The sequence below is a fragment of the Hesperophylax consimilis genome, chromosome 12 (genome assembly GCF_061612785.1).
Source record: "Hesperophylax consimilis isolate HC1 chromosome 12, BYU_Hcon_1.0, whole genome shotgun sequence".
NCBI lineage: Eukaryota > Metazoa > Arthropoda > Insecta > Trichoptera > Limnephilidae > Hesperophylax > Hesperophylax consimilis.
The window spans coordinates 16,279,788-16,304,973 of NC_142847.1; the positions used below are offsets into that span (position 1 = coordinate 16,279,788).

Genomic DNA, 25,186 nt, shown 5'->3' on the forward strand with positions numbered 1-25,186 from the left:
TATTATAAAGTAAAATATATTATAAAAATATTGTGACTTATTTATTGACGAATGGGCTTTGTGTGTTCACGAAAGGCGAAAATAAAAACAAACAATAAAGTACAACAAAAATGAGTGAGTACCGAGTGTAAATAACAGACATTTGTGACATCAAGTTATTAGATAAGGCCACAGGACTAGCGATGGGTCATGACTCATTTTATTAAGAGCGGAAGCCACGGTACCAGCACATTGTTTTCGTACGGCTCAAAGCGTAGATTAAATTGAACTACGGCTCAATTAGCCGTGAGCTCACAGCGTATGAGCAATGAGAATTGTGCAATCGCTCGATCCGGTTTCTCCGCTACGGCTCCCCCGATACGGCTCCCACGATTCGGCTCCAGCTCTAAGATTAAGAGTATTGGTACCGGTACGCCACCTAGTACCGTGAGAAAAATAAGATACTAGGTAGTTAGTAGGTGACAGATGTTGGACTGCCAGACGCCTTTCACGTCTCTGAGTATGTAATAACAATTAATACTTGTACAATTTTTATGTAACCGTTCAATTGAGCCGTGGTACGATTTACCGGGTGTCGTACGAATACGACTCATCAAAAAGAGCTAGCTCAATTGTGCAACTAGTTCATGAACGACTCATCGCTACCCAAAAACACCAAAATAGGACATTTATTTATACGCAATTTACAAGTTAGTTACGTAATCGTGCTTGCACTGGTACTATACGTATCATGCATTTCACAGATGCTGACAGCCTCTTTGTTATCTTTTTTTCAGTGATATGCGTTGTTTATGAGAAAGGGGATGAGGTTACAATGAATGATAACACCAGCGGTACGCCTCTATGTGTTTTTGATTTAGCAGCCACAGCGCGATGAACCAAGATTTACAGAGCGATGCAACTTGGGCTTTGTTCTCACTTGATGCCGTTCTGGGGCACCTATCGAATTTGGCCGAGGTAGGGGTCTTGACCTTTTCCTCGTCATTTCCAGATCGCCTAGGATTTTTCTCTGCTCATCTTTCATTTTCTCAACCTGAAAACATCAAATGGCACTGTTATTACACTGTACTTATATATTTCCGATCAGTAATATACTACGCAATACTCTTTATACTTGATAAAGTTTTATTTGTAATAATAAGTAAATAGTCATACACGAGCTTCAAATATAATTTTGGGGATTATGTCTGGGGAGAGTGTCGAATAAATCGTACAAAGAAATCTAGACATTGCTGCTGTTGGCCAGAGAATCAAGGTATTGTTTAATTACTACATATTGTGAATAGTTGAGGAATGGCATTTGATTATTTATAGAAACAATACCTCCAAACAGACAAACACTTATGAAATGATCATATTGGTAATACTTACAATTTTGGCAGTCTTCTTAAAATCCTGGTGAAGTTTTGGATAGGCCAGCAAACCAGACAGTTTACGTTCCTCCAACAATTTTGCTTGTACGACCTTCAATTGGTCCTTTTTAATTCCGAATTCTTCCCTTGCCTAAAACCAAAATGTACACGTAAGAAAATATAAATGAATTTAGAAGAATTTACGCAAGGCAGCTTTTGCGTAAACTCAATTATTTCGTGTAGGTTCTGTAACCATACAGTTTAAATATGTTTAGCTGAATGATAAGTGGAATATTACTAACTTTACTGCAGTCCATTTCTATGATTAATAGTTTCTCCTCCGACTCTATGCATTTCTCCGCCTCGCAATTAATCTCCTCCTTCATGTGTGCTATCATCTCGTGATACTTAGAACATATGTTTCTCTGCTTTCTAAGGTCCACTTCCTTTTCTGCAAGCAAAAAAAAAGTAAACAAATGTGAAAAAAAATAAGAATCAATAAAATTGTATATTATGTCTATTTTGAATCAAGATTTTATTGAATGAATTATGTGGGTCATTGTAATTATTACAGTCCCAGTTGTTAGATTGACTGTTGAAAATTTTCATTTGAAGACTTCAAGGTTTATTAAAACTACACAGGGAGCAAAAATAAAAATCTGGTCAGAAACCTAGATCAACAACGCTCATTCTCTGTAGTTTATGGGAATAAACTTTTTACTCGCAAACTTTTGATAGTATCTGTATGAACACGTCAATTGTTTGAACGGTAAAACAACCATTTGCATTCAAGAGGAAAAGGCTTATTATCTGACGTGATTTTCAAAAAATCGTGGATTGCATTAAACCCATTTACATTATTTCTAAAAGCTTTCATTATCAAATAAAGATTGCGGTTAACCTCACCTTCCAATCTTTTCAAGAAGTTTTCATTATCCTCGGCCATTTTCTCGTAGTCTTTCACCTGCAGTCCTTCACTGAGGCGTTCCACTTCATCTAACTTGTTTTCAGAAAGCGTGACAATATTTCGACACTTAATGTACTTGTATCTCATCGCAGCTATCTCCTTTACTTTTCTCCGCTGTCGACTGATGATTCGGTCGACGTACTAAAAAAATTAATTATTTCACAATTTTTGATAGCAAAAAGCATGACATAACAATAAGTGAGCCGTTTTCAGCAAGTCAAAAAAATTTCTAGTTGTCTAGCTGGTCGTCCTGTGCCATGAGTTTGCCTCACTTTATTTGTATGTGATAAATCTATCTAATGCCACACCTCTATTTTTCCGTTCACTGCTTGCTACATTTATATTATATCATCGTTAAAAGTTAAAAAATACTTGTCTTTTAAAAATAATTTAGATTTGTCCACTTATTCATGGAAACAAAAATTTCCAAAGCTTTTAAAAATCTCACCTCAACCGGAATACGTTTCCCACTAGTAGCATAAATAAGACTTTTGGACATGGTCTTTTCCAATTCCACAAATTTTGCAAACTCTTCGGCGAAGTTTTCAGTTTCCATATTTCGCATTTTCAACGTCTCTTCTAGATCGAGTCTTAACTGAAACAGAAAGAAATCGTAAATATTGGCAGGATAAGATTGATAAGATAAGGTGCTACATAGAAGACGGTGTATTAAGTCGTTATGAAAGAAGAATAATTCAATCAAAGTCAGTAAATCTCATTGAATTTGTTACCAGTATAAAACAGGAAAACTCTGGTGAAGCCTGACTGAAAATACGTCTTTTCGATCCGCCCAAAAAATAAGACTTCAATAATTTAAAATTCTCTTTGTTACGTCATTTTAATTAAATGAAAGTAACAAATACAAAATTAGTTTTTACACCATTATTTAATAAAAAAATTATCAATATATTTCAAATCTAAAGGTTTCTTCATCAGGACATACAACGTATACTTTACACTTTTATATCGTGATGAAGACACCGTTAACATTTTTTTTAAATAGTGGTGGAAAAAATGTTGGTTATTTTAATTTAATTTTAAGAAAATTAAAAAGAAACGCTTACAAATGCTTCTGCCGCTTGGTTTTCTTGTTTTGCTTGATCATAAACAAGAAGCAAGGCTTGGTATCTCTTTTCCAACTTTGCAGGATCAATATCAGTTGGGTTAGGTATTTGTATTATCTGTAAGAATAGAAAATACAACTGACAGTATGCGGTATCTCAAAAAATGCATTCTTTATCACTTTATACGGATCAACAATGATAGATAGGTAAATAGTGTTTTTATCATTAAAATCAAAAGATCGAACCTTTTTCTTTTTAAAATACTCATTCATCTTCCTACAGAGTACGGCGTTCCTCAATGTGAGGGTAGATTTTTCTTCATTGAGTGCCTTATACTTATCAAGATATTCATCACGATCGAATACAGTTAGCACGACTGATGCTTCGGGCTCTGAAAGGAAATTAAAATGTGCTGTAGGAGGATGTTGTTGTTTTAAGTTTGCAGTAAGTATATTTTTTGAAATTGTAAGCTGGTCAACCCAAAACTGTACCTTCTTCTCCCTCCTTGGATTCACTGGCTTCTTCTTCAGTTTCTGGTTCAGCGAATTGCGCCAGGATTCGTCTCTGTATTTCTTTATTTTTTTCTTCATCAGTCGGACTGCCTTCTTCGGCCTCTTCCTTTATTATTAAAATAATAAATTAAACACCCACACCAAAAAAATATGTTGCTTCAGTTCAACGGAGTGCAAAGTTCGGCCCGAGAGAAATAATATTCGCATGATTTATATTTATCGAATTATATGAAACGGTTTATTTATAATTGATCATGATTTCAAAAGAATAAGACTTAGGAACACTTACCTCTTCAGAACCCTCTTGTTCAAGTTCATATTCTTCTTCGAATTCAATTTCTCCTACGAACGAAGCAATTAAATACAATTTTGGAAATCAAATTTTTTGATTTCCAAAATTGATTTGATGAAGCTTACAAAAATATAATTTAAAGCGAATAAACAATTTATTGTCAACATATGAGTAATAAAACCTTTACCTTCTTCCTGTATCGTATCTTCTGCTCCTTCTGCTATTTCGGTTCCTTCTGTTACTTCGACTTTGATTGGTTCCTTTGGCGCTTCTGATAAATTAAAAAAAATATATGTTTTTTTCCAGATGCTCTAAGTTTAAGTTTGTAATAGCTGTTAAAATTATTGTGAAGGGGTGAAATATCACTAATTGTCTATGGTCCCAACGTTCCGCCTTAATAGGAAAAATACTCATTTTAGGAGAGCCACGTTATGGGACCAGGAGAAATCGCCAAACAACCAATGATAATCCAGGTAAACTTTATTGAAGAAACTGGACTATTGTCAGAGAAATAATGTGAAACACAGATGATAGTACAATGGATATTTGGCTTGAGTGCTTACGGGAACTATACAGACCAACACGTGTATCAAAAACGTTGATTATATATTATTAACGGATGGCTTTTATATGATATTTTCCTAATGTATACCTTCTTTAACCTCAACATGTTCCTCTACAACGTCTTTTACTTCCTCCTCTTTAACTGTTTCTACTTCTTCCTTGACTTCCTCTGGTTCTTCCCGTGGAACATCTTCGGTCTTTTCTTCTTCACTCATTTTTATTATTTTATTATCGATGGTTTATTAGAAGGAATATCACAAGTATTTAACAGTTGTTTTGAATTTATGTATAAATGATTTCTGACGTTACGATACGAAATAATCGATTAAAATAATATTTGATCGTTGCCATGGTGACGTTTTGCAGGGGTTGTTAGGGAAAAATCATAAAATAATATGAAAAAATCATGAACCTAAAAAGCCCCGGACGGAACAATTTGAATTTGAAGTCACGGTTGAAGGGGTCAAGATGTTTAAAAAATGGCAAAACCCACAATTTTTTTTTAATGACGTATCCCATTCCTTGTCTCATCAAATTCCCCCAAAAATCATAAGACGTTAACAACACACAAATAAAATTAAAATAGTTCATTTTGCACCACTTTGCATACATATCATTCCAAAGTTTGTCATACAAGATGGCTGCAAGGCAATTTCCCCTTGTCCTAGATTTGGCTTCAATGCCAATCAAACAAAATCGCACTTATGCACTGTCCACAAGGAAAAATAAAGAGGGATATTACTGAATTACTGTAATACAAATGGATATTTTCGGTAAGTAATATTCCGTATTTTCTTAAAATTCTAAAAGTTATGTTCTCTATAGTCTACTTTTATTTGTAAAATAATTTCCCTCAGGAATTATGTCATCTTTGGGGATGCTGTGTGGAGAATATTTTTAAAGAAAGGAAGGAGGGAGTTCTGGGAAGGAAAAGGGTATGAGAGGGTGGGAAGGATTCTAGAGGTCAGTGTGTACAGGAGTGACGGACGCATCAATCCATCCCTCCCGCTGCGGTTCAAGACAATGGGTCGAGAGAGACCAGCAGGAGAGGTCAAAGGGTCTCCCCAAACACCGGCCTCTTCCGCTCCGGCCCGCCACGCAGCTGGCGCATTCTCCGCTAAGATTTGAACACAATGAACCCGGGCACCCCCGCTAAGTCAGCAAACGTAGCCAACCACTTGGGGTAACCTATGGCAGAGGTGTTGGTTATCCAATAAATAATTCCCGGGGCGACGGTACCCATACCCACCTCCCAAATTGAAAATGCATTTTTTAAGAAATGCATATGACACACATTATTTGTAAATAACATAACATTTCGCTGTAGGAGATAATCTCATTTTCCTGTCCAATAACGCAAGAAATACCGATCAATACAAAATAATAAGAGCTATTATGAATTGAAATTTAAAAAATTGTATTTAGTTTGTAACTTTAGCGCTATATATTATGTGATTTTAAATTAGCACATAATTATGTAACCTCTATCTATAATATTATGTACTAATTTATAGGCATAGTTGTTTCACAGAATTTTAAATGACCCGCTTAGCAATTTGATTGTTGTCCTATTTTGTTCATCACAATTTATTAAAACGGTGAAACGGACTTGAACCGGCCTTTATCCGTAACCTTTTCAACTGTCAAAAACAAAATGGCGCTGAATGACCATTTGATGACTTTGTCACACCCGAATTTCCGCAAAAAAACTGGGACTAAGTTAAAAAATAAATTAATAAAGTGTAATATTTTTGGTTGATTTTTCAATTATTTAAAACATATATTAATACTGTGTCAGGAATACATTTTGCATTAAAATATTTTGTATAAACTTTTTAACACTCGTTAATAATTTAAAGTAACTACCTAATCAGAAATAGTAAACATAAATAAATTAAACATAGATTATCATTTTTAACGATTTATTTTATTACAAATAGATAAATAATATGTACAATAATTTGTGACAAATGACAAGTTGATTAAGAATGGAAGGAATAAGATTGTCATATAAATTAACTATATTATACAAGTTTTGAAAATAATAAAAATAAATAAAAAACAATTGAATAATACAATATTAAATATTTTAAAATATTATTTATAAATATGTTTGACAATAATAACTATATCAAATGGTATGCTTTATTTCGAAGGAAACAAAAAAAACAATATAATCACAAAATGAATTCATTTTTCACTCTTTGCTTTAGAAATCAAAACATTTTTCATTGAAAGCCGGGAAGTTTCAAGCTGCGCTTCTGAATTATTTTAGTAGATGGCAGGATAGTAGGAATTCAAAAATCAACAATTTATTTATTTGTCTAAAAACTATGAAAGCATGCTTTAAAAAACAGATTACTATTTATAAGTTAACAATTGCTAGGCAAAAGCATACAACTTTATACAAATACATTTTCGGAACATTGAATATTACTTGAAATTTCAGAATCAAGTTATCCGCTTTTAGTTTTGTACTTATCCAATAGATGTCTCTAGTTAATTTTATTTTAAAAGTTTGCTTCAACTTTAATATTATAATACGTAAATAACATCGTAATATTTTAATAACACATTTTTTTATGAAGATATAAAGAATTTTAACATTTCTTCAAATTTCAAAGTTAAAATTCAAGTTCTAGGAAAGTTTTATTCTAGTTCTGTTATTATTTAAACATGGGTCGGTTGTTCCACAGTACTTTGAATAGAATAGAATTTGAATAGTATTATCAAGGAGGGAATTAACTTTGAAATTTGATGAATTGTTCAAAATCTGCGAAACAATCTGTCCATAGAGATCTCACTAATTGATATTAAATTTATCTCAAAGAATAGATAACTTCAAAAACATGAGAGAAACTTCTGTATTTCACTTTTCTCAGAATGTTCCAAAATGATGAAAATTTTCACATATATATTATTAAGTCACTTATTTATACGAATATTTTATCAACTTCTTGGTCAGTTTAACTTGTCTATAATGAATATAGCGAATAAAAGTCAATTTCGTAAGCCGATTAAGTAGATTCAATTAAATTGATGTCGTGCACAATTTTATCGAAAGATTTAAGGCGAGTCAACATTCACCATGCTTTCTCTACGCAACTAGTCATATTTAGTGTTACTTCTTCACCTTTGTATCGCGTAGTTGTGCTCTGTTTGTAATAGTTTGTTGCTGCGTTGTCCCATTAACAACTCAATACATACCCCCTTTATACCCATACAATATTCACCCCTTTCATTGATGTGATTCCTTTGAGTGGGGCATAAAAAAACCGACTCAAGGTATGGCGCCGTGGATACAGGAAGACCAGCACGTCTACTACCCTTTTACACTCGGTTCTCCTCTTGTAGTTTTGCCAAGAGTGTACGCTCATCACTTGAGAAGAACTGAATCTTTAGGTAAATTTGTTAAATTTTTTTAATCTGATACTAACAAATCAAGGCTATCCTCACGTATTATATTAAAGACTGTGGTGTCATTCTTTATCACAATCAGAGGGAGATACTTCACCGATTCGCAATACAACTAAATTATGTTTTCTGTTCCATCAGTGACCAATGAATCGACTCCCTCCAAATGATTCCGCGGTTTCCAATTTAAATTATCGTAACTTGTTCAATACAAACAGCGGATAGATTTGCGGTTATTGATTGAACCATTTGTTGACAGTCCATAATTCAATCGTCATCGTTTTGCATTCTATCCGACGAATCCATAGATAGTATAAACAAGGGAGACCGGCCGTAAACCATTATTAGTATAAAAACGCGCTCACAAAAAAATCTTCACCATTGTTCACCCATACTACTGAATATCGCATGTATGCATAGTGGCGCCCAACGCACACACCAAACGCAGAGCTTTCATTGGCTCCGCCGCTCTGAGAGTCCGTGTAATTTGGTCGTAGCTTTGTGCTATATCTCCCTTTGATTTTATTATCTTTGAACGAATCGATACTGATTAACGTGGTTCTATCGATTCTGGGTCGAAGACGGCGGTTCTCATCGTCCGATGTTGATAGGTTCGTCTGCCATTCCCAGTTCTTCTGTCAGCGCCTTGTTGCCTTTCCTCTTGCGGGAATAGAGCATGAAGCAGAGGCCAGCGAACCCGTTCATGATGAGCACGGCCCAGGCCAAATATAAGCTGAACCCGTATCTGCAAATGGGTAAAAAATGAATAGTCAGGAACTCCAGTCAGTTTTAACAATTTGTGTAATACAATAAAGTTACTGGAATAAATTAAATGTCGGGAATAACGGCGGATACCAACAATTGCGAACGATAGCAACATATTAAAAAAAATCTGTTTTTATCTAGTTACTTTATACCTACTTTTGTAAATTTAAGAATGAGAAAAGAATTTCTAAAAATGTTGAAGGGTTTCGTAGGAACTAAGAAAATACCAAAACTAAAAGGTCTCTATTTAAAATTAAACATCGTTTGACGATAGCAATTTTAGAGATTTTGAATACTCAACGGGAAGGATAATATCAAAAGTTTACGTTTTGTCTGACTGATAAAACTTTCCTAACTGTATACAATTACAAAACCGTGAAATTATTTTGCCTTCGACAGCTTTGAGTTTGTGTAAGCAACGTTTTAACTCTGAATGTTGGTCTTACACCAGGACGATATTGTAATTATCTTCCACTCCAAAACATGCCGCAAATATACTGTATATTCTTTTAAATAAATAAATTGTGATATTACACAAATTAATCAAATAATGAATCGAACAAAATAATTTAAAGATACAATTTTTATAGTCTATGTTTATAGTATATTATCAGGACTGTAAAATGAATAAAATAAAATTAGCAGGATACTTACGAATGTGTCGCTCCTTTAGGATGCGTATATTGGAGATACTGTTTCTCATAATCCACTGACGATATCAGGACTTGAATAACCACCATCGTCGTTGCAACTGAAACACAAAAAACATTATGATTTAAGATTTTCACGGCCAAAAGTATTTTTGTTATTTGTTTTTGGGGTGTTATGACGTGTTGCGCTAACTCCTTCTTTAGCCAACGTTTCGGACAGCATTGCAGTGTCCATCACGTTGGCTAAAGAAACAGTTAGCGCAACACGGCATAACACCCCAAAAACAAATAACAAAAAAAACATAAAACATTAATTGATCCGATGTTTTATAATAAAATCATACGCTTTATAGAAAAAAAAAAGTTACATGCTTGTTATTTATTTTAAAACTCCTGTTCCGAATTGAACTACGCTTAAGCTAATATTGTACAGTGTGTAGGAGAGCTGAATGATTTCTTTCACAGGTTTTATTGGTTTGTCGATCAGATGTTATTACCCAATCATGTTGATAATGATTATTTGGCATCGATATATAAACTAACTTCGTCTATAACAAATACTTGGAGCAGGTAGATAAGTTTGTGTATTTGGGAAGTATGTTAACGAGAGATGTAAAAGCTGAAAGGGTTAATGCAGGTCACTCCACTAAAAGAGGACTGCTCGCAAAAGAGCATAACTACAAGGGGCAGTCTACAATCGAGTTTTTATATCTACCCTGAGGTGTTGTAGTGAGGCGCAGAACTAGCAGAGGAAGGATTAAAGTAGACTGCTGTAGATATGAGAACCCTGAGGGGTATGTGTGGTAAAACCGTGTAAGATCGTGTGAGAAATATGGAGATTCGCAAAGAATGCAAATGGACGTTTAGATGGTTTGGGCACTTAGAGCGAATGACTGAAGAAAGTGTGAAAGACCGAGTTGTTTACCCTTGAGGAAAACGGCGTGATGTTAAGTTAGTTTCACAAATGGTAAATGGTTGATTGTAATAAATCGTAAAAGACGTCTAAAATAAGTACTACACTAAAAAAATCACGTTTTATTCAGAAGGAATATTAATGGAACTCATATGGAACTGCTTAAAAGAAACGGAAAACGCCGTACTGTATTATTACTGTACTGTACTGTAAAATAACATTTTTTTAATAGTAGTATGTAACTTGTTGCCATAAATTCTATTAACACAGTTTAAGTGCAACAACAATATCAGGACTGAGTCATTAAGATACTCCCTTATACCTACTTGCATGTAGTTGGCAATGTTTTCTCAGAAGTTGTACATGTTTTCAACTGCAATGAATATAGTTATAAGAAGGCTATAATTACATACCTCAATCACAATAATCAATCTTAGGCATGATCATATTCTTCCGCGTGGGTCCTACCTATATCATAGTTTACTACATCTAAACTATTTACTTTAGATATCTTATAGTGTTAGCTATCATATGTATTATTTTATTAAAAATGATTATTTCTTATTCAAAAGTATCATTAAATCGCTGACAGCCCTGAATTTTCAAAGCCAAATTGCGATACCTGCCCAGCTATTCCAAGCAGAATTAATTTTGAAGGTAACATTAAACTCACTATTAATTACTCTATTATAATATTTTGCTAGATTATACACGTTAACAAGTCACTTTATATTATACATATTAATATTCTGTTCAAATAAAATATTCTGATATTATAACAGTCTATACCTTAATAGAATTTTTACTATCTATTATCATAAATACCTCATACCTCGATTGATATCAGGTCTTATACAAACCTAGTATTTATTCAACTATTGTTACACTAGTAGATATTTCTTTTAATTATGTATTGTCTCACTGCACTTCTATTAATAACTGTATCACCTGTACTAATATTTTTGTGTACACGATATTTTTTCTGTAATTTATTACTAATATTTTCCTGTGCACCACTGTATGCTTATAATCTGATGTATCATTCTATTGTAAAAGCCATTTTATGGCGTTTAAATAAATAAATAAATATTCCACGGCAGCCAAAATATAAAGGTAACCGGTGGGTAGGATGCCTAGATCGGCAGGCTATACGACGAATCTAGTTCGAATTCCACATCGGGAACAGATTAAATAACTTTTCATCACAAAGTATGCTTAGTAATACAGTCTTTACAATAAATCTCAGTATTTTGACAAACAAAAACAAAAACATTAAAAAATGTAGAATATTCACCAGTAATGAAGTGAATGCCCCCAGCAAGTCTCTTGAACATGTAGCGTGGATTGAGAAAGGTGTAAATGGAGAAGCCGAAACCCATGCTCATCACAAACAGACTGATGATAGCAAAAGACACCTCAGTTCGGTTGTAGTCTGAAAATAATTACGCCAAATTATTAGTGATATCAAATCTCCAACCATTTTGTGATCTCTTTCCAAGCAACCATTTTTTTTTATTGGAACAACGTTTCTTTTAATAACTTTTAAAGGTTATACTCATCAATGAAATATTATATCATTGAAGAAGAAGATAATAATAATAATAAATACAAATGAACCATGAAACAGAACAAGACAAATAAAAATATAACAGTCTCAACTGGAAACCGAACTCATGATATCTGGCTTACTGGGACAACGTCTTTAACCACTTGACCATTGGGACCTAATTATTATACGTCATTTTTGTCGATCTCACATTTAAAATTCAAAATAAACATTATCATCTTGAAACTAATTTTTCTTATATTTCTGGACGTGACTCCCAGTTGAGACCGATATCTTTTTTTTTTTTTCTGTGTCTTGTTCTGTTTCATGTTTCATTTAGTTTTATTAGAATTAACCTTATTCAAATATGATTTAAGATTTTCACGGCCAAAAGTATTTTTGTTATTTGTTTTTGGGGTGTTATGACGTGTTGCGCTAACTCCTTCTTTAGCCAACGTTTCGTACAAGTAATAACACATCTGCCCTGATGATGGACACTGCAATGCTGTCCGAAACGTTGGCTAAAGAAGGAGTTAGCGCAACACGGCACAACACCCCAAAAACAAATAACAAAAATATCTTTATTCATAATAATAATGTTAAACGATTGAAGAAAAAATGTATTACGGTTTGGTTTTGTGAATTTCGAGTATATTTTTGATGATTGTTGAAGGCAAGTGCAAATGCAATAAACAGATGCTTTGATTTGTTCTGTGGTTATGTTCGAGATGTTGCCATTTTTGAGGATTTAGTACCGTTTTAGTTTTACTTCTTCTCCAATGGCAACTATCTGTATGAAATCGTAAGCATGAAAATAATAATACTAAATAAATATTAAAACATAATTCTGCAAAGCATAATACTTTCGGGCAAAGAAATTTTGCATCGAGATTGTCCAATATTCTTCTAAAGAACATAAAAAAAATGTGTCAAACCTTTTTAAAAAGAACATTATAATTTGGATAAAAGTAATAGTATAACAACAAAAATATTGAGTGTTTATATTATAATATAAGTGTAGGTACTGACAAGTATTTAAATTAACTATGAAGATGACTGCCTCAACACAGTCTAGCCGCTAGTCTAGTGAGGCAGATTATTAGAATCCTCAACTTTATCTAAAATTGTTAGGTATTCTATTTATTTACATGTTTATATTTGCAAATTTATTTAATAAAGATATCATTATTATTATTATCAATTAACGTTTTTCAAACGGGTCACGAAATTATGTTTCCATATGTGTGTAGCAGAAGAATCCAGATTAATTCATTTATAATAAGCAGCTCGACGCTACTTAGGTACGTACTTGCAGGTACGTATTTGCAGCCGAAATCAAAACAAAGCAACCTACCTACGTCGCAGTCGGTCTGGCACACTACGACAACTCACCAGAAGGTTCGAGTCTACCGCCTGTGCATAATTGCAGCGCCGTCGAAACTTCGCGAAAGGTCCAGACTGAGCGAGTGCCTCGGATTTAGTTGCAATCTATCTACCTACTGTTGCCATCGGCCGTGTAGTATAACTATGCCCGACGCAGCGAGTCAGTCAGTCATCAATCTGCCGCCAACGACTTACTAATCTCACGAGTGACGATCGGTGCGCCCCCGCGCCCCCCGCCAAGGGCAAGATACCCGGCTTCGTCCGTACCATCATGGACTCTATCGGGACATCACCTTAGCGCCTCGGCCCAGATCGCCGTCCCTGGCCAGCGCTACTCGGATTACAAGCGCCCTGGTTCCAGCGTCTCTGACCAGTGCTTCTTCCACGCCACCATGACCACCACGAGAACACGCAGCATCCTCACTGGTCTACGCCGCTCCCGCTCAACTGCCTACAAGGTCCGCCGCACCTTCGGCCTTCCGTCAGCACTGGAGTATTGATTCCCCAGATCGCCAGTGCCTGACAGTCATCGAGTCCGGTCTCAACGCGCCGTCGCCAACTACCGCCTAGACCACATCACCGCAGCAACCGGAGTATTCAACATTTATCCTACATCATCTCCGCGTCACGGCAACTGACTCAATAAACACAGTGATCTTCACGACACGTTTTTTATTTCGTGCCTCTCACCATTGATCCCCAAATGTGTATGGGAATGAATTAAGCATAGATTAAAACGCCCATTAGATTGTCTCTCACACAGAGATCATTCAATTTTAACACGGTGCCACCCCGTTCAGTGCATTACTTGCTAATTTTGTACTTTAGTATGGACAATGATCTTCTACAAAGGATTTTTAAAATTTTAGTTGATGGACACTTCACAACAATCCACAGTGGTGGTGTCATAGCCCCGCTGGTTCCGAGCAGCTAGGTTTATTGTTTTAAGAAAGATAAACTTACTAATAATCGCAGAGTCCAGAGCTGGATCAGTGTTTATCAACTTGTCAGTTGGGAACATCTCGTGATACTTGCATCTTCCTGAAATACAGAATTAACATTGAGTTATTCCGATGGAGTAGAACTAACACATTTTAGCCGGAGGAGTCACAAGGACGATTATTTTATTAAAAAATGTAGTTCTTTAACAAATAAATATAAAAGCAAAACATAGATTCCAAAAAACAATCAGCCTCAAAAATCCCTAGTCTACGAGTTGGCTTGTAAAATTACAGTAAAAAAACGATAATACTTTGCTAATTTGCACAAACTTGAACGATATAATCATGACAAGTAAATAAAACCCCAAAGGAAGAAGCATCGTCATAATCAAAATATACGGCCAAAGCCAGTTTCAAGCATCTTTTTCATATTTTGAATGGTAGTCTTACACCATGGAGGTACTGAGAGCATCTTTCACTCTGGACGTTACCTCTTTTTGGCTTTGATGAATGAAACAAAGCTATCCCATACACACTTTTGGGAAGAGCTCACATGGTCATATAGAAATGGTTGTTTCACTTACTGTCATGGTGAGAAGTATAATCTACAAGGAATTAGAAAGAAAAAAAAAACGCCACGTTTAATATTTAAAGAATTTTAAAATCTAGAAGTTAAACACAAAACAATTCAAATGTGCACTTTTATGAAACAAAAGGTTTCGACCGTTATTTATAATATGAAACTTTGTGAATTTTTCATTTATTACATTTTTTTTATTTTATTTTATTTTTATTTTAGCGACTATATAAAATAATTGTTACATACAAAATATAATGGTGAAATTAAGTATAAAATATTGTATTTCTTAGTCCTCCTCACTAGGGGGTCCTGTGCCGAGGCGGACTAAAGTTATTTAAATATGGTTTATTTGTCTTCTATGTCGTTTTTAGTGTCTTCTATGTCATTTTTAGTGTCTTCTATATCGTTTTTAGTGTTTTCATTAGGGTTTTTTCATTGACCTCTTTCAGCCATATTTTTATTAATGATTTGTATTTATTAGGATTTTTTATTAGTTTTATGTCTTGGGGAAGGATGTTATGGAGTTTTGTTGCAAAGTATGTATAGTTTCTTTGTCCGAATGTGGTTTTATAACTTGGAATATTTTTTATATCATTTTTGTTCGATCTAGTGTTATGCATACACAGTCTAGTAGAGGATTTGTTATTTTTGAAGAGCTTCAATAATATATTTTTGGCATATATTTGTTGTACATTTGGTACGTCAAAGGAATTGAATATTTCAATTGAAGGCGTTCTAATTGGTACTTTCAATATGGTCTTTATGATTCCTTTTTGAATCGTATTCAGGTTGTGTAGGTACGTATGTGTAGCAGATCCCCATCCTATGATTCCATATTCAATTCGAGAATGACATAATGCGTAGTAGACCTTTTTCATATCCTTTTTATTTAATACGTTTCTTAGATTTTTAAAGAAATATATAAGGCTTGTGAGTTTTTCCGTAATACCTTTGATGTGTAGGTCCCATCTAAGATTTTCGTCGATTATTACTCCGAGATATTTTATGTTTTGTGTTTTTTCGATGACGGGGCAGTAACATTGTATATTATTTCCATGGCATTCGCGTAGTTTTAGTTCTAGTGATTTTATTGGTTGGCTCCTTGCGTTTATTGAAAATGTTATATATTTTGTTTTGCTTATATTAAGGGTAAGCGAGTTGATTTTAAGCCAATTTTGAAGCCAATTTTGCACTAAGCCCCTTTTCAGCCTCATTAAATGTATCCGTCCAATTTTCTTCTTGAAATAATAAAACAGTATCATCAGCAAAACTGATTATGTTTCCTTTAATGGTAAGGTTAGTTAAATCGTTGATATAGATAATGAATAGGATCGGTCCCAGTACACTTCCTTGAGGGACGCCATAGTTTAAAGATAGTAGTTTGCTCTTTTGTTTGCCAATTTGTACTTGTTGTTCTCGCCCTGTTATATATGACTCTAATAAGTTCATTGTTGTTTCGGCCATTCCTATTTTTTTTAGCTTAGTTAGTAATATTTTATGGTCTATTGTGTCAAAAGCTTTTTGAAGATCTATGAATAAAGCCAAACACTTTTTCCCTTCATCTATGTTTTTTATGGCTATGCTTGTTAGATTTTCTATGGCATCATTGGTGCTTAGATTTTCCCTAAAGCCATATTGGGATGGCGATAATAATTTGTTTTGTTCAAGAAAATGAACAATTTGCTTCTTCATTACAGTTTCCAAGATTTTTGAAAAGGAGCTTAAGAGACTTATGGGTCGGTAGTTATATATATCCTTTTTGTTACCACTTTTATGTATAGGTATAACTGTTACTTTTTTAAGGCATGAGGGGAATACATTTGTAGATATAGACAGATTGACCAAGTATGTCAAAGGGAAGGTCAGTTCATTTTGGAGTTGTTTTATTGTTTTATTTGAGATTATATCATTTCCCGATGATTTATTAACATTGAGGGATACAATTGCGTTTCTGATTTCAGTATTGGTTACATTAGTTAACTTTAATTTATCTATCTGGTTCATACTTTCCTTTTCTTCTGGTAAAATGCTAGTTTTTGGATGTCTGATTTGCTTTGCCAATTTTGACCCTATATTTGTAAAAAATTCGTTTACGTATTCGAGAATTTTGTCCGGATGTTTTTCGAAAGAGATTTGGGTATTTTCAATTGTTAGTTCATCTATGCTTTTGTTATGGGATGATTTTGCACTTGTAATTTCATTAATGATCTTCCATAATTTGCGTGGGTCATTGTTACATTCGTCTATTTTTTTCTTATAATAATTTTCTTTGACATTGCGTACAACATTTTTGCAAATATTTCTGTATCTTTTATAATATCGTTGTATAAAAATATCACAAGGATTTAAACTAACTTTCCTGTGTAGTTCATCTCTTTTTCTAATGCAATTTATAACGCTTTGGGTTATCCATGGTTTAAGATGTTGATTTTTATGTGAAATCTTTTTTTCTATTGATTTGGTATTTGACATGATGGTATGAGTTATATATTCAATGAATTTACTCCAGGCACTATTTGTATCAAGGTTCTCCAGTAGGTTTATCCAGTTTGTATTTAGTAATTGTTGTTTTACTTCATTCCATATGGTTTCTGTCTTCTGCACGATAATTGGGTAGGGCTGCGATCTTTGTATTTTCTTTTTTGTAATAGATAAAATTGTTGTATAGTGGTCGGTTATAGTAGAGGTGAATATTGTGATGTTTTGAATATCCACAAAAATAAACGATAAATAATAAACGAACGTGCTCAAAAAAAATTTTTGTTTAGACAACGACGGAAGATTTATTGACAGACAGGCCTGGAGTAAACAGATTCCCACGGGAAAGGAGAGACCGGAGGGACAGTCGAGTCTTGAACTTGGGTGCATTGACAGCCCCGAGAAATGGATACAAATCAGAAGTGTTGTTTGAAATTACAGTTAATTATTGAATTCAAATGGTATTAGAGAATATTGTGGAATATTGAATTAAAGTGAAAGATTATTGATCCGGTGTTTGTGTGAAGTGAAAGTGGTTCGACTCAGTGAGAAAACAATTAATAATAATGACAATAATAATAATTGGATAATTTGTGGAGCGCCGTTTTGTGAAAAATCACCCCAGGGGCGCTAAGGGTTGGGCGATCGCGATTATAATATAAAATGTGTTAAATTAAACGTGATTTCGTAAATATGTAGTTCAAACTAAGTGACTTGTCTTAAAAACATGGAAATGATAAAAATAATGATTGCGTTTTTAAAACAGAGTGAACATATAAAGGCAGGAAGTGTTTAATCGGGCTAGGTTATTGATTTGGCGAGATGGCATTCTATCCACGGAGACCGAAAACCAGAGAATCAAATAAATTATTAACTGTGGGTTCGAATCCTGACAGATTAGGGAGGTACAATTTTATTTACAGGAATATTTAATTACCCTTTTATAAGCGTAGGGAGGAAGTCGAAAATTAAAGTGGTTTAGCTATAGAGTGTAACCAGGTAAGCTTCACGCTGAGAATGAGAGGTGACTAACTGGGTGAGTTTTTATATTATTTATTAAATTTCAGAGGACCTTTTTAAAAGACGGATACAACCGAGGTACAGGAACTAAGTTTACGACACCTGCCGCCCAAATAATGTTATCATTAACAGGGATGTGCTAGGCGAACCGTCAATCAGCTGTGAGCGAGAGACGAGTCAACGACCTTTTCATATATAGGACAAGACGCAGGTACAGTCAGTCAAAGGGGAAGTTTTGCTAGCGTATGACCGCCCAAATAGAAAGCGATCGGATGCAACCAGACAAAACAGAATGAAAACTTTTCTTCTGTTATTTGACTTTCTAATTTAATACTTTTCATCTATTGTTTGACTTTCTAAGTTACGAATTGGGATGCACAAAAACAAATCTAAAGTCGAAAGAGGGAGATGGTAATCTCCGAAATAAAACTACCAACCGAACAACTTTTCTCAACAGGTACCTTTCGAGAGGTAGGCAGCCTCTTTAAATTAAATGCAAAAATCAAACCAATTATCCGTTTATACCTACCTGAGAGGATAGGTATTCAGTAGGAGTTACCCATACCTAATACACGAGGATGCTAGTAACCTCATAAAATAATTACTAGAACCGAATATTAAAATACAGACAGTCCTCATCCTAAATTTGGCATTTCGAGTAGACCTTACATATATCTCACATGATAATTGGCTGAATGGGTAGGCACACAACCTATCGTTAAAAAGCAGGCTAAATGTCGACAAGATCGTCGTGTGTTATCTATGTATTGACCTAGAAAGGGATGTAAATCCCCGACGGCGTGGGAGTTACAATGTTTTCTAGAGGTGGCTCGTAACTTAGGACCTTACGTGTCACATTTTCGCGACTAGATTCGTGACAAGGGATGTCATGGCTTTCCCCTTCTACACTCAGTAAAGTAGGTTATCCTGGAGGTGTATGAGATTGGGGCAATTCTGAAATTGGTGATGAGACCTGGTTTTCTTTATTCTGGCGTGAAGGTTGCCGATTTGGAACAAGGGGAGACCCGGCCGGTTGTGATATCCAGACACGCAGATATCGATCGCCTTGCTCAAATTATCATCCATCAGTTTTGTTTGGTAAGAGGAGGAGTCAATCTTAGCTTGAAAAAAATTCATTTCCTTTCCTCTCCTTCCCCTCCCAAAATATATACATGGATGGCGCCGACAACTAACACCATAAACTTATCGTATGTATATCACATATATAAAATCTAACACTTTATTATATTCACATTACCCTACGATAGGTAGAATCGAGTAGCTAGTGGGGGGGGAGCAGGCGACTTAGAAGATAAGGTTTATAAAATGGTTTTAAAACACAGCGGTAATGGATTCAACTCACTCTCTCTCAAAAGAACCAAGGGATACCACACATACATAGATAACTAGGTTTCTAAACCGAGAAACAAAAACCCAACACAACGTTCGGTGAAGCCTTTTTATACTGAACCGTCACGTGAAATGAGTACGTTCAAGGTCGTACGTCACGTAGACAAACTAGGATGTACACACTTGAAGGGGTGTGTAATAAAGAAAAGACGGCAGGGAGGACCTTCCTACCCCGGATATATATATAACCAAAGCCTTATGGAAAAGTTACCTACGGGACTTAAGGAAAATTTATCGTAGAAAGAAGAGAAGGAAAAGTTTGAAGTAGAAAGGGCGAAATATTACAATATGATACAGTTGGTTGGTTTAACAGTCTTACTGAATATGTGATCGATGCAAGATTTGCTGTCATTTGTAACACGCGTAGGTTTATTTATCAAACTTTCAAGTCCGTGGGCGGCCAGTGTTTGCAGATAATCAGTTCTATTTGGATGACCGTTTTCTAGTATGTCAATATTTATATCTCCGATGAGGAAGACATTTTTTTTGTTTTTTAGAAGATTGAGTTCATTAGAAAGCGTTTCAAGAAACTGATTAATATTAGTTGTAGCTGGTGATCGATACAGAGCTAATATAGTGGTTTCATCACCCACTTTGATTTTCAAACAGTTTGCATTTGGGAATTTTATTTCATTGACTTCAGTTTTAGTGTCATCTTTAATGTACACTATCACACCATCATTTTTTGTGTAATTCAAATTGGTTGCATATGAGGTGTAATTATTAATATGTAAGGGTGAATATTTATCCTTTATCCAGCACTCAGTGAGGATAATTATATCAAGATTAATTTTTAGATTCTTAATTAGTATTTGAAGTTCATCGAAGTTTTTGTTGATACTTCGTATATTTTTATTTAATATATTAAAATTGTTTTTAAGAGTTAGCAGTTCATCTGGTTTGTTTGTAGTTATTGTTTCCTTATCCATGTTCTCAGTAGGTATTTCAGTTTGGTGTGTTCAAGTATGTGATTTGTTATATTAATTTATCGAGGTCGTCCAGATGATTTACGTACAAAATTTTTTGATCATGACCTTTACGAACCATTATTTTCCCATTTTTGATCCAAACAAATTCATAATTTTTTTCTTTGGCTAGTTGCTTTGCTTTCCAAAGCAACTCTTTTTTGTAGGGACTTATTACTTCACCTATGTACACTTTTTCGTTTGTCAAATCCTTTAGTAAATTAAGATCCATTTCTCTTTTTTTAGATAGAAGGATTTCTTTTAGTTTAATTTCTGTAAATTTTACTAGGATTTTTGGCGGAGCATTAAGTCTTCGGTCTGTAGTTCTGGTCACATTGTTTATATCAGCGTGTTTGATTTGAACTCCAGCTGCAGATGCGACTTTTTTTATAATTTCCTCCAGTTGTTCACCATTTTTTTGTGGAATTCCTGCAAATTCTAGGTAGTGCAGATTTGATGTATATTCAATTTCATCTAGTCTTAGTTCCATTTTTTTTTATTGTAGCGTTTTTTCCCACTTGCTCTTTTTTTATATTTTCAAGTTCGTTTTGGATTGATTTATTTTGGTTATTATTTGTATCCAATTTTTTAATAATTTCGTCATATTGAGCACTTATGTACTCAATACTTTTTATAGATTCCGTATTCTGACATTCAATTGATACAACAAAACATATAATACTATTCTGACATTCAATTGATACAACAAAACAAAATATATAATACAACATATAATTGATACAACAAAAAATGAGATAATAAATCGTTTTTAATAAATTTGTCTAATAAAATGCAAGCGTTTTCGTGTATTTTTTAGTTATCATACATAACAAAAAAACGTAAACGTTTTTAATGTTTTTGTTTGCACTGAAAATTTTAATATTATTATTTATTGAAATCTCCAACTTTCAAACGCCGTTTTTAGTTTTCGGATACGTTCAGAAATGTTCCATTTATTTTGATTTTATTGTAATGCGGACATCTGACAGAATATGCCTGATTGGTCAAGTATATTAAATACTTCCATTCTGCGGCTTGCTATTATAAATTTTAGTTGGAAGGTTGGTTTTCAGTACTATCTATGCAAACATAACATACTGTGTAAGTCATTTTTAAATTAGAAGTGCACCCCTGAATTGCGTGAAGTTAAATGTGCATCTTTATTTTTTGTTTTCCTAAATTTTTTAAAAACATTATTTCATTACATTTAATTATTATTTTTTTTTAAATATATAAATTGAAATCTACTATTTAAACACAATAAAATAAATAAATGTACATCATCTGTAGGTTTATATTAGAGCTTCGTAAGTTTAAAATTAATATTTAAGTAATTAACTAACAACTAGCAGTTAAAAACCCGCTCCGCGGGTTTTTGCTGCTGGGCCCAGTGGGCGGCACTTCTTGCACGGCACTGATATTAACTGTTATGGTACCTAATATAATTTGCTCATAGGAGACTTGCAGTGTTTAAATATGTGTTAAAACCGTCAATGTCTATAAGTTGAATCAATATCGTATAGTTTTTCAAAACAATTAAAGATAGTTATAACAAAGTTGACTGAAATAATAGATTATTACATATTGATTAATTGTACCCGTGTTTATGGATAAAAGGAGGGTAATTGTGCGATGAGATTAACAGTCGGTTTAGTTAAAAGGTGTAAATTTTACTCCAACTGGTGGTAATTCTTTACCTAAAACTGTTACTGTATCTAATAAAGTTTAAAGTTAGAATATATATACACCTTCATCAGGAGAGTAAAAATCTATATATAAAGGTAGATTATTACAATATAGCGCCCCTGAGGTGATATCTCACAAAAGCGGCGCTATGAAAATTGTCCAATTAATAAATAAATATAATGTTTACATTTTATTATGTACGTATGCATTGATATACAATGGAAATAGATAAAATAATGTTATCCTATTAAACTTTATTTTATTAAAAAACAAATAACTTTTTTAACATCACTTTATTATACACAAACAATACATGTTTCATGAACGAAGTATACACCGAAGTCAAAAATTAAATATAGATTACAATTGGAAAAAAAAAGTAGAAGGAGGGGGAGGGGTAAGAGTAGGCTGGGTTTATAAGAATTAGGAATTACAATATGAAAGACCAGTTAAGCGGGAAAATATTTAAAAGAGAGTTTATAAAAAAAAAATCTTGTTAATTATATCTACTTTTATAAACATGTTCTCTTATTTCTAAAATTTCGAAATTTTTTATTTGTGATGCTTTATATCCTGTGTGAAGTATTTTAAGACCTGAACAAAAAAATTGCATAAAACCATAAAACAATATATTCATAAGACAAATAACATTTAATAACGGTTATTCTAATAAATTGAAAGTTGAAATACTAAATAAAAAAATTAAACATTTTCTCTTCAAACGGTATTTTTACCCTATTTCTTAAGATATAAATAAACAATCAGGATTAAAGCATCGAAAATAAATAATTTTTAAATTTGAGAAATTATAAAACATGTCAATATAAAATCAGATATAATTAATAAGCAAAAAAAATTATAAATAATAATGAAAAATGCCATTGCAAAGTTTAATTTCCAGAAGAAATCTTCTTATAAAACGCTTAATGGTCAAGTAATTTTGCATATTTAAATATTCGCGCCAGTTATTTGGTTAGTTTTTACACCGCCAGAGGTGCGCTCTGTGTCGGCCAGCTATTGCCGGCCATATTGAATGAACGCGTGCTTTTTTCGTCAAACGTCAAACGTAATCACGTAATTGTGGATAATTTTCACTGTAATTTAATGAATCCAATGGATTATAAACTTTCTAAAACATATTTTCTTCGATATTATCCAAAAATTATATGAGGAGAAACGATATTTTTGAAGAAATATCGTATTACATGTGGCGATTCTTTTTCAGTATGAAATCGTGTCTTAATTTTTAATGTCTTATTTTTTTTGTATCCAGTCGCCTGCAAACCGAAATGAACCTTACGGTTGCTTAAAATTGAGGGGCAGATTGGTATTTTTTGCCTGCAGACCCCCAATGCAGAATTTATCCGAATCACATAATATGAATTTGACCAATCAGAGGGCCTACATCGTCCAGACGCTGGGACAATAATACTATCAGATCATGCTGTTTCTTTGTACGGGCAGGCAGAGAGGACAGACCGCCAAACAACTCGGTTTTGGCACAAAATCTTTGCCTTATTCACATTCATAATCGTCTCAAACACATCCTTTTATCATTCAGACTCTTTACATGACCCGATTCAAGTATTTGGTTCACCTGGTCGTGCCATGCCGTGCCTCGGGTATCCCCGACTTCGTCAGCAATCACATATGCACTCCTTGTACTCCTTTCATCGTTCATTAATTCTACATGGCCAAACCATCTAAGCTTACATAAGCCTTGAGTTCTTTGCAAATCTCCGCATTTTTCACACGATCATACATGGTTCTACCACACGCCTCAGAGATTTTATTTCCAAGTAATTATTTTAAAATCATAATTGTGAAAACTAAATACCCTTTTTAAAATACTTTTTACGAGCTAAGTCTATACGAGTCTTTACGAGCAGCTATGTCTCTGCTCTAATATAATTACGCTAAGACTCTAATAAATATTGGAAGATTCGCAGGGAAAGACAAATCTGGGATTAATTATTAGAATTTATCCATCGATAGTCAAGGCCGCCATTCCGCTATAATATTATACGCAACGTTAATTAATAACGAAGGCCGTGATCGTTCGGGTTTACTGCAGAATCCCTCGTTATCAGCTTCTTAGTCGCTTATTTTAATATCCCCTCCCCTGTTTTTGTAATTATAGCCAATTTTGACGAAAGGAAGAAGTTAGACGTTTTAATTTATTACAAACATAAATATATTTCATTTGCTGGCCCCGTAGTAAGCGTTCTAAGATGGTTTTGAAAGGGAGATAAGTAAATATTAAAAAACGACCGTAATTAAGGCGATGCACTACGTCGTGTAATATTTTTAATCGAGCTGCTATCAATAACACCCCTTACGTAGATGGCGATAAGGTTTAAATTCCCGCTTAACACCGTCCGCCTGTTTTGATTTATGCAAGAAAAAAACATGGCCAAAAAGTGCCTTTTATTTTATTTTGTGGATGTTCAGGCATAAATATTTATTTTTTTTCCGATCATTTTATAAATAACTTTTCCACACTATACAATAAAATCGTAACCGAAAATGGGTTCGTAAGTAAGAGATTTTGAACTTTAAAGCAGTTTTCATAGGCCTTATACATTATTTTTTTCTGGGCTTATAAAAAGACTTAATAATCTAAAAAATTCTCGATTATTTCAAAGGCCAAGATGTATTCAAAATAAATAATTCTAGGCGACCAA

General features: G+C 33.8%; 1 protein-coding gene across 2 annotated transcripts in view; it reads right to left on the reverse strand.

Moving 5' to 3' along the window:
- Positions 1 to 6,868: 6,868 nt before the first annotated feature.
- Positions 6,869 to 25,186, reverse strand: part of LOC149419238 (uncharacterized) — a 71,963-nt gene continuing 53,645 nt past the window's right edge. For both annotated transcript variants that reach the window (XM_089637744.1, XM_089637742.1), the window contains 4 exons: positions 14,386 to 14,463; positions 11,788 to 11,925; positions 9,585 to 9,681; positions 6,869 to 8,910 (listed from right to left, as the gene is read on the reverse strand). In XM_089637744.1, coding sequence (XP_089493870.1) covers positions 8,757 to 8,910; positions 9,585 to 9,681; positions 11,788 to 11,925; positions 14,386 to 14,463 — 467 coding nt within the window. In that variant the 3' untranslated portion in view covers positions 6,869 to 8,756. The remainder of the gene's footprint in view (positions 8,911 to 9,584; positions 9,682 to 11,787; positions 11,926 to 14,385; positions 14,464 to 25,186) is intronic.